We start from the raw sequence: 11,977 nt of genomic DNA on the forward strand, positions 1-11,977 counted from the left end.
AGAATGGAAGATCCGAGTGCTGAAGCTGTTATTTTTGCAAAATCGGCGCCATCTGTTATTCGAAATTGAAATATCTGCAGGATAAATAAAGCATAAAATATCTGAATGTTTTTAATTTCAATGTAAAAAAATATACCGTGATGTTAGAAGTCTAATATATATGAAATTCATAATAAAATCGTATAATGATTTTTTTTCTATTTTATAATTCCAATATTATCGATAATAAATTTATAAACATGAAAATGCTTTTTGATATATATATATATATATATATATATATATATATATATATATATATATATATATATATATATATATATATATATATATATATATTAGAAATCACTATAAATACTTGATATTTGAAGTTCAAAGAATATCATTGATAGGAGACCCTTCATCATTTGCCCGCTCTTTAAAAGCAACAGAAATTCAACAATTCCAATATGTTTATGAATCTTACTGACTTATTGTTTGTAATTTTTATATAATTAGCTCTATATGTCTGGGTTTGGAATTATAAGTAGAAAATATGCTATAATTGAATCATATGCTTTTAAAATATATATACTCATAATGGACAATTTCAGACAGAATTTTTTAAGAATCAATTTTAAGTCTGAGAGGAAACTTTAAATTATTTTGTATAGTTTAACTGAAACTCCGCAATTAAGAACCAAAAAAACTGAAGGAAATTTTTTTGTCTCTTGACTAATATTTTTTATCTTCAAAAATTTGTTTGCCGATTTTACGAAATTGCATATCAGCATGACTAGGGATTGCAATACCGGACCAAAATTTCAATACCGGTATTCGGTATTTTTTAAATCTTAATACCGGGATACCGGTTTTAATACCGGTATTAGAAATTTTGGAAAAAGAAAGAAAACACAGGTGTTTCGTTTTTTTATTTGAAAGTTTTGTTGGAGAGTGTAAATATCACAAAAAATAATTTGTAACTTATAAATTATAACAGTATATAATCACAAAAAAGTAATTATTAAGTATTTAAGTAATTAAGTATTTAAATCACAAAAAAGTGTAAATATCACTATTCAGTTTTTGGTACTATTACAAATTTTTGAAATATGATCTAAAAAAACATAATGCATCAATCGTACTGTCATTAAGTCTGAAAAGTAATTTTGTGTAAAAATGACCAGCTGTCGAAAACGCTCTTTCGGCGTCGACGCTAGTTGGTGGTACTCTTAGCAATGCGCTATATACTTTTTCAAAGTATTTATCTCTAAATCCCTCATCTTCAAATAAATCGATTTCCAGTCGGATGCTTTTGAATATAGCTGATTTCTGTACTGTATTTTGGTTCGTTGAAATTTTTTTATTTATCGCTGATTCTAATTTTTGTTCAAGAGACAATTCCTTTTCCCTATTGACAGTAGTGACATCATAATCTTCGATAATTGAACCGAATTCTGAATTTGGATAGGTTTGTGGGAAAAAAAAATTAAGAATATTTACTCTAACTTAATCAGATTTGAATTGGTTATTTTCCTTTCTTCTTTTCATTTTCATTTTTAAAATACTTAGAATTATGTAAATACCATAAGACATTTTCTATTTCGGTATGCCTTTCTTTTGAGCGATTTTTCAATGTAATATATAATTCTTCAGATACTAATGTACGCTGTTCTTTCAGTGACTGCAACATGAAATTTACTGTTGCATTAGCTGTTAATAAATTAGAATCTCTCCGACATAATGCCTCAATAGTCAGTTTTATTGGAAGTAGAGCTGGTATAGTTCTGGATATTAAGTTGAATTCACTATCTGAAAAATTAATTTACAGGTTTAAGTCAATTATTGCTTTTTGGATTGGATTTCCCAGTTTCAAAAATCGTTCCATCATGAGGAGTAAACTGTTCCAACGTGTTTTAGAATCTAATATTAACATATATTCTGTTTCATTTTCAGTTAGTATATATTTTAGTAATATATCCTTTTTATAGGGTAACGTTTAAATATTTTAACTATTTTTCGAACTTTATAAATTACAGGAAGCAATTCTTGATAGGTTAATATTTCATCCTCATTAGCAATATCTTCTTCAACAATTTCATTGTCATTATCTTCATTGTCAATATCACTCTCACTCTTACTCTTTTCAAAGTTGGAATCCGAAGTGTCTATATCCACAGTATTTGGATTCTTCTGTTCTTTATATTTTTGGTATAATACATCTATTACTCCTAATTGAATTCCATGTGCATAGCACAACTGCTGATTTGCACCAATCAACTTTCCAACTTTTTTCATAATTGTTGCTCCATCAGTCGTTATGGATACTATATTTTTTTCAGGGATAATCCATGTTTCACTAATTTAGATTTAAGCAATTAATTAAGCCATTCATTAGCTAATTAATTTCGCCTGTTAGGGAGACATAAAAACAAAAAAGTATAATATATTGCTATGTTCGCGATGCCTGAACATATAGTGGAGACAGTTTTAAAAATTTCTAGTAAATACCGAAACACCGGTATTCAAACTTGTGAATACCGGTATTACAAAATTGTGCAAATGGCTCAAAATACCGGTATTCAGTATCCCGGTATACCGGTATTGCAATCCCTAAGCATGACATAAAATAAATAAAATCATTTTTTAAGATTTTAAATCATTATCTACTTGGAATAATACGGAATAATTCCAAATCATTTTTTTTCTTTATCGATTTCTGGTCAGTCTCCTGCATGATCTTAGGCGCGAATTTTTAGATATCTATATCGTGTTTATATTTCAAGTACACAAGTGATTGAAGTTCAAAGGCTTGGTTGTCGCGTTTTTCTAGAAAAATTTTGAAAATACATACATCCGAAAGTGTCTCTATAGTTTTGATAACATAATATTGTGTTTTATATGGTTTTATATGCACCTTTGAAACATTTTCATCATTGTGAGGCAAATGAGCATTGCACATTTCCAAACCTAAGATCATAATTAAGTCGTCCATCAGTTGATATGTTGCAGATATTAGACTAGATACAGAGACAAAATTTTTAAAAAAAGAAAAAAAAAATCAAATCTGCGTATTCTGTATACTATGCTATAATATCTCCATTCAATTTTAATGCATAATTTAGTCTTTCGGTAATAAATGATAAAAAGGTAGGTAAAAACGCAGAGTGAATCCTTCATGTCACATTACAAAAGAGAATAGAAATAAATAATTTATAATTGATATAAAAAAAGCAGGGAGAAGGGGTGGATTGAGAGGTATACAGCAAGTAATGAATCCACCAGATAATGAAAAAGAAAAAAAAAGAGAGACTTGTGATACATTCGACGTAAAAACAGCTAATTAAAAATATACCTGAATAAATTTATTTTTCAAGTGTAAACATTTTACCAATTTTTAAAATATTCATTAAAATTTAAAAATTCAAATTTTAGATTGGATGAGAAAAAAAATTAGAGAAATGTTTTATATCATTCAAATATTTTCACTTCTCAATTCTGCTATGAAAGGAGCGTTGTGTGGCTTTTTAAGTAAAGCATATAAATTAAAAAACATTAAGTAAAACATGCTAATTAATTTTTAAAATTGCAAAATTTTTCCTTTGGAAGGCAATGAAAAATGGTTTTATATATTAGAAATAAATTTAAGGATAATTAAAATAGTAATCTTTCTCTTCTATATTAATAATCAGGACGTGATTTTAATATCATTTTTAGTGTTTTTATATCAAAAGCATTTGGCATCTTCTATTGTATATTAAAATTAATTAGAATTCTTATATGACTGTTCCAAACTACCAGTTCATTTCTTTTTCAGAAGAAAATAATGTATAATATAAGCGATTTAGTATGTTCATAAAAAAAATCAGTACAATGCAGCATTTGACATATTTGCTAATAAACAATATTGTACGTGTATATTTTGTTAACTGTAATTCCCAAGAATTGCAGTCATTAACTTCCGCATCTATCAAATTGCCGATTCCAATTGCATAAAATAGAATGGGAATGATCTAAATGTCATTCTTAAGCAGAAAATTCGCTTTCTGTATATTAAGCATATTTGAAGGTTCTGACAAAAATGGAAGATTTTGAAGCAGGGTGAATGATAAGTGAATCATCGACTGCCAAATCTATATCAATAAAATTGTGTTTCTCTGTAAACAACATCGATTTAATTTTGATCATTCCTTCAGGTGTCAAAGGTCACCACGTGTATTGAATTTGTTTCGTGCTGCGCTGCGCTTTCTTGTAAATAATCATGCCTGCCACCCGGAAGAGAATAAAATGAAATTTAAAATACAAAGTCTCTTCAAAGTATTCAAACCTGCATTCGGCGTCAACCAAAATAATGTTATATATATACAATATATATATATATATATATATATATATATATATATATATATATATATATATATATATATATATATATAGATATAGATATAGATATATATATATATATATATATATATATATATATATATATATATATATATATATATATATATAGATATAGATATATATATATATATATATATATATATATATATATATATATATATATATATATATATATATATATATATATATATATATATATATATATATATATATATATATATATATATATATATATATATATATATATATATATATATATATATTGTTGGTAATCAGTCTTCGGATCATTATAAAAAGTGCCGTAAGCAGATGAATTCAGATGCCATTGAGCTCACGATATAAGTGTATTTATATAGACGAAAAGACGATAGAAATAGGTAGACGGAGATGGGTATAGATGACATGTACCAAACATGCCCTAATGTTCTACAAAATGTTCATTTTTAAGTTTTCTTTTGAACCTTATTACGTTTTATTCAAGACGAATAAACAAAGTTGTTTCGAAAACCTGTTCTCTGTTACTTCTCCAACATATATATATATATATATATATATATATATATATATATATATATATATATTAAACTCTTAATTTAACCACATTAATTTTCCAAACTTTATCTTAATTTAGCCCAGAGTAATTTCATTCATTTATTTCTTGATCCCATTCCACGTATGAAGCTCTGTAAAAATTACTGCGCAATCAATCTACATATCAAGTGGAAGTGATACTTCCTTTGCACTTCTCAAAGTCAACACGTGTATTCAATGACGCGTGTCATGAAAACCCATGTTATGTAAGACTAGTGATTATTTGTTTCAGGCTTTCTTTTTTACTTCTGCTTCTGTGACACTTTGCGCCTTCTTGTGAATAAATCATGCCTGTATCCTGGGAGAGAATAAAACGAAATTAAAAATATAAAGTCTCTTCACTGCTTCTCAAACTATATATATATACATATTTCTTGCATCACGGAAACGGCTCTAAAGAATATAACATATTAAATTTTATATTTAAGTAATATATTACTTTCTAAATTTATGTATATAATTGTCTTTCTTAAAAAATGGGATTTTATACACAAATCTTTTTTTCTATAATTAAATAGTGATGCGTGGATATACATAACCTGCAGAAGGATATCAGAGAACGAGTAGTGGTTATGGCTTCCATACATTTCTCTCACTCAAGTTCGACCCGACGTTTTCAATTCAATTAGATTTCGCTTATAACTTTAAATGAGCCATAGGATAGGATTATATTTGCGATTTTACAAAAAAGAAATCTTAAGCTACGAAAATTATTTTATTCAGGTTATGTAAAGTTTTAATTTTTGCAATTTTGTTTCAATGTAATTTGAAACATCTTATTATACTAAGAAGTTATTATAATGATCGAGTTCATTTCATTAATTCCATTTGTATGGTCAGAACTTTAGCGATCTGTCAGGTCATTCCTCACCTCACAGATCTAGACAAAAAAAAATAATAATTCCTTTCTTCAGACTTCAAAAAGTTATCTTTCAAATCACCAGGAGTTTTTCATGGCATAGAACCCTAGAAAATTCCTAATTAGAGCAAAACTAAATCAAAAGATAGTATTAGTTTAGACTCTAGCACATTCAAATATTTCCTGGAATGATTGAAACGAATTCTCTCACAAAAACGATCCTGGAGGCGAATCTACAATTTGAAAGATTGCAGTTGAAAATATTATTACATGTACCAGAAAATATTTCGATTTCATATTTTGTAAAAAACTTATTGAAGTAGTAAATATAAAGAAACTCGAGAAGACATTTCTTCCTTTTATTCCCTACTCCATGGCTAAAAAAAATAAAAAAAGAGGACCTAATAACAATAAGTCTTATTACCAAGATGGGTTCCAATCCTCTATGACATGTAACATTTGTAAACATGCATCTAAGCATATAATAACTATTTTTAAGGTATTGAACGCTTTTTCATTTAAATCAATGATGTTTCTTTAGGTGCGTCCTCCCCCCTCCCCCTTTATAATTATTTCAGCCAACAATTTTGAGATTCTTCAGACAAATATTATTTTAAAATCCATGGAAACGGAGTTTTTTTTTAACAAAAATTTATAAAAATGATTGAGGAGTTTCAAATCTAAGAATGATTTATGTCATCCTTTATTTCGTTTGTTGTTATTTTGTTTATCTAATATATATATCAATAATTCATATAACAGATAAATGATTCCTGATATTTTTACAAAAGGATAGCGTGTATGAAAAGATGATAATGAACCGATAGGTTTTAACAAACGAAAGTAAGGCAATTGTCAATGTTCTCAAGATACAATTTTATTTTTGAGGTGTGATAACTCTTTTGCACTATCATTTTTAATTGTGGTAACTTCGTAGTAGTTATTTGCATAACAATAATTCATATGTCCCACACAGAAATCTTCATTATTAACAACTGAAAGAGCAACAATTTCTGTTCTATGAGCTTCTGCATAATAATTCGAATCACAATATTATAACCTATTTTTCTTACAGGCTGAAAATAATTTCTTAACTTTCTTTACAGACTATTTCATCTTACTATTTTCACCTTTAAAATACGCTTGTCACTTACTAAAAACAAGATCTGACATTTTAAAAGAAAAAGAAAATTTGACATTTGACATTTTGAAAGAAAAACAAGATCTGACATCTGAAGGATTTTATGTACATTCGCTGCATTACCTCTCAAGTTTGTATGTACTGGCTAAAAATAAGTTGAAAAACAGCAAAATATGGAGACAACCGTTTAAATTATACTACCCTCTTCAATGGTATCAATACGCATTTTGTACATATTCTTCATTCAAATCATCACCTTGAAGATGTGATTGAATTACTTACCATTGGATGTTAGTCCTTTTCCCAAACAGAAAGCTAGGTTTAACATTCACCCCATTAAAAATCATCGTCACTTGACTCGAGCAGAAGTATTTATTATTGAAGGAACAAGTAATTCTTTATACAATTAAAAAAACACCCAAAACATTCGTTACTTCCAGTTTTTCTGTTTCCGTTTTTACCTATCTACTTTCATAAAATTGTCATCTTAACGCACGGTTTATTCATATTCAGTATAATTCAAAACAAAGAAGTAACCTGACACTAACCCCTCATACGAATTACTTTTCGTTTATTGAGTTAAATAAAGAAGCTTACTGCGTGTAAGAAGTTTTTAATGCCTCTGTTTTAACACTTATGGTGCACCAGAGACAGAGAGCAATAATGATTTATCTACGATATATACATAGCGTAATAACACTAAAATGAGAAAAAGTAAAAAATAAGTGATTTGACGTAAGTGATGAAAGTGATAAAAGTGATGAAAGAATGATAAGTGATGAAAAGAATGAAAATGAGTTGTAATATAAAAGACTTTTTTGTTAAGTCACAAGGTAACTATTCTGATATCTTGTATCAGATATAATAAATTATATGAATAAAAGAGTAAGAAATTGAAATCATTTTAAAATAGATATAAAATAATTTTACTTCCACGTTTACTTCTTCCGTAGAATCATGGTTACTTGCAAAAAAAATTTTTAACCATTCCAAAAAATTAATCAGTGGAAAGTTAAAGATATGAGGACTCATTCATTAATAAAATACCTATTGTCAGGAACTTGTAGATATAAATGCCAGTTTCCAGCAGTGGATTTAGATATTGGTAAAATGATACAGGTTAAAAGAAATCTATCTCATTTTGCCATAAAACTGTATTGCTCTAATAAATTGCCAAATTAGTAAGTCTGTATTATTCATTAAAAATTAACTAACAACCAAATCCGTTGCATATAATTAATATAATTTAATATGTGTTACAATAATTTTGAAACCAACATCAACAGAGATGTTGGACAAACAAGAGATAAAATGATTCAAAAACGAGATTCGAAAGAAAATTCAAGAAAAAACCTGTTAGTTCTGAATCAATCAATCTTACATTGTTAAGTTGGAAGTCATGTGCTGCATAATCATAATTTTCTAGCATGAGGCATTTTTAAATGTGCTTCAAGGCATATAATAACAATTTTAAAGATATTGAACATTACTTTATTTGATTAAATTATATTTTTTCAGGTGCGTCACACACACACACACCCTTTATAATTTCAGCCAACAACTTTGAAACTCTTCAGACAAATATCATTCTAAAATCCAAGGAGACTAATTTTTTTCAAACAAAAAACCTAAAATTGTTTGATGAATTTCTCTTCGAGACTGACTTACGTCAACCTTTTGTAAAACTTCATATTATGTTGCGATATTTATATATATATATATACTGTCTTGTTTACTTAAGATATATCAATATTTAATATAACAGATTAATGATTCCCAATAACTTTTACATAATAAATACAAGCGTTAGTCTTAAAATTAAATGTAAGAAGTAGCAGTTTTCCTATTTGAGAGAAACACAAAACTTATTTTTTCTTCAAATATCAGTTATTAATGTCTTCATAAAAGTAGAATACTTTCTACAAGTTTGGGTAATTTTCTCTTTGCTATCGTTTTAAAAAAGTGTCTTGGCACGAATCTTAAAATTTTTATTCCTTTACCAACAAACTTACGTGCAAATTTTTACAATCAGTTAAAAGTAAGCAAAAACTGTTTTAATATTACTTACAGCTAACCAATGTAGTTCTGACTGTTTTCAATTTAAACTTTGTGGCATTCTTGGAAAACTTTACATTAATAAAATGATATGTCTACAGCCCAGTCTTCATATTCTTTACATTATACTACGAAAATTCAGTTCGTGTGAAGTATCTCATTAAAATGTAGATGATGTGTTAGATGAATTGAAAAACATTATGCTCAATATATAGTAATGAATTAACTTTCATATAATTATTAGCACAGCAATCAGTCAAAATATTTTTAAAAGATGCCAAATGGATTATTAATTGAAGAATGTGGAAAAGAGAAAGTAATTCTCAGTTCTAATCAAACTCTCCTGCAAACCACCGGTTTCTCATCCCAAAAAATGTTCCATAAAAGTTTTGAACTCGGATGTAGAAATTATACAAATATCACTTGGTTTTCTTAAAATAAAATTTCAATTATTTGTAAAATTATTTTACTAAGTTATTCAACAACCGGACAGACAACATGAGTGATATTTCTTATCTATTGTATCATATTAATTTGACAGGAAATATCTTAAATATATTTTTAAATCAATTGCTATAAAATTCTGAGCAATTTACAAAACGAAAATACAATTGTAATCATAGAAATCGGCATCATACTAGAGCTAGAAAAAATTTAGTGATTATATTGAAGAAATTCTTAGAGATTGTGATATATTTCACAGCATGTGCATAATAATTCGATAAATTCAATGCATTATTTAAAAAGAGTTATAATTTCTGTATAAGAATGCAATTACAGTGAGCTCAGTAAGAAAACGTTTGGAAATAAATCCATGGCCTTAAATTTTACAGACGTGTATATAAAAATTTTGAAATGAAAATTGCACCAATAAATCAATACTATTCATAATTATAAATGAATTTCACTAGAATCTTCGGAAATTCGTCAATATACCCTATTTCACAAATTGGAGAATCAAAATGTTTATTCAGTAAACTAATGTGGACACTAGTTCTTGCCATAGCTTTCCTAGGATGCTCTTATCACATTTTCTCGTTCACAAATTTATACTTCGAATATCCTGTAGTTGTAAATCTGCAGAAAGAGGAACGAAGCAGGGAATATTTTCCTGCTGTCACAATCTGCAATTTGAATCGAATGAAGTTAGATTGGAAAATCGGAGTGAATTCATCGATGTATCAAAATAGTGATGACGAATTAAGTATCAGTTATCTCATAGAATCAGAGAAAAGAACTCTCAGCACACGAAACTAAAATGATTCGAAACCTCAACAGGATTTTCTTGCGAACTACTTCAAACTGAGTCCTAAAATCCGACAAAACTTCGGTTATCATTTTAACGAAGTCGTTATAAGTTGTTCATTCAATTTCAAGCCCTGCAAATTTCGACATAATTTAAATATGCGTTACGGAAATTGTTTCACTTTTGATGGCGTAAATGGCAATTTTATAGATCCGTTAAATTCAAAATCTGTCGACCTTAACAACGGCTTGGAAATGATTTTAAAAGTTGATCCGGTACAGTATCTTCCAATATCCCATACGGTGGGAATAAGAATTGTTATACATGATCCGTCTGATGAACCGAATCCTGAAGACAGAGGAATTACTATAGCACCTGGTTTCGAAACGCATGTCTCTTTAAAACAGAAAGAGATTCACAGACTGCCCTTCCCCTATAAGGATAAATGTGTTTTGTATGGAAGTGAAGAACAGCCTCTGGCGAGAAGTCGAAAACAGTGCACAGAATCTTGCATTCAAGAATTCAACTTCACAGCATGTGATTATATAGAACCCACTTTCTGGACAACGGCAAAGTATAAACATTGCGATAGGGCAAACTCTACACAAGCTACTTGCCTCGATAATTTGATCAAAGATCTTGCCGTTGAAGGGACAAACTGTCAATATCCGCCTGCATGTGTTTCAATATTCTACGACGAACAAATAACAAAGGCCCTTTGGCCTTCAAAGGCATATTTCTTCAAGAAGCACAACCATTCTGAAAGTTTTTTCAAAAAATACAGAAAATCTCACGCAAAAGTTCGCATTTTCTTCTCAAACCTAGAAAAATCTATGTATGAGCAAAAAGCTAAATTTCTGATACCCGAGTTGTTGAGTTGTTTGGGTGGGGAAATTGGACTTTGGCTTGGAATCTCTTTGCTTGTTTTAAGTGAAATTATGGAGGCCATATTGTTTATCATCAGCTGTATGATAGTTAACATTAAGAAATGTGTTTATTTTTTGTGGAAAATTCCACTGTAAACACTGAAGCATTTGAAAGATAATTGTGAAATATGAGTGTTCCTTGGCTTCTTGTATCATTAAAAATTTATGATACTGAAAGTTATGTGAAAGTTTCAGTTGGCCATTTTATTTAGTTTTAAGTTGTATTTAATTTTAATGATTCAAATAACTCGAAGGCACTTTATATTTTCCACCTTCTCACTTCGTTTTTAAAAGTGCCTTCATTTGTTTATCAGAAATAATTATGTATAAAAAAATAAAATTCAAACTACTGAAATTCTAGATGCAGCAATTTTATTGGTAGATTCAACACTGATTTTCAAAATCTGCCAATAATACGTTTTATACCACCTGCATATATGCAATGAAGGTGTATCGTACTTATTGAATGGATTAAATTACTATAGAAAGTTTAATACAGTCCAAAAATTAAAATGATTCATTCAAGTGATTCATTGATATGAAGTATGAATCACGCTTAACTTGAAACATTTTAAAATGCATTATAATATGGAAATTTTCCATTTTTGTGTGTGTAGGTGTGTGCGTGTATGTGCGCGTGAGTGTGTATGTGTGTGAGCGTGAGTGTGTGTATGTGTGTGTGCGTGTCTGTGTGACAGTAGTTCTTTCAGAATTTGAATTTCCATAAAATTTCATAGAATCCTGATATATTAAAAATGACCGCATGTTAGCTTTCA

At 28.4% G+C, this 11,977-nt stretch overlaps 1 protein-coding gene across 1 annotated transcript; it reads left to right on the forward strand.

The window, feature by feature from the left end:
- Positions 1-10,433: 10,433 nt before the first annotated feature.
- On the forward strand, positions 10,434-11,297 carry LOC129980732 (degenerin unc-8-like). Its single transcript, XM_056091113.1, has one exon. It carries the CDS (start codon positions 10,434-10,436, stop codon positions 11,295-11,297), a length of 864 nt encoding a protein of 287 aa, XP_055947088.1.
- Positions 11,298-11,977: the final 680 nt, after the last annotated feature.

Source organism: Argiope bruennichi, chromosome 8 (assembly GCF_947563725.1).
Source record: "Argiope bruennichi chromosome 8, qqArgBrue1.1, whole genome shotgun sequence".
Classification (NCBI taxonomy): Eukaryota; Metazoa; Arthropoda; class Arachnida; order Araneae; family Araneidae; genus Argiope; species Argiope bruennichi.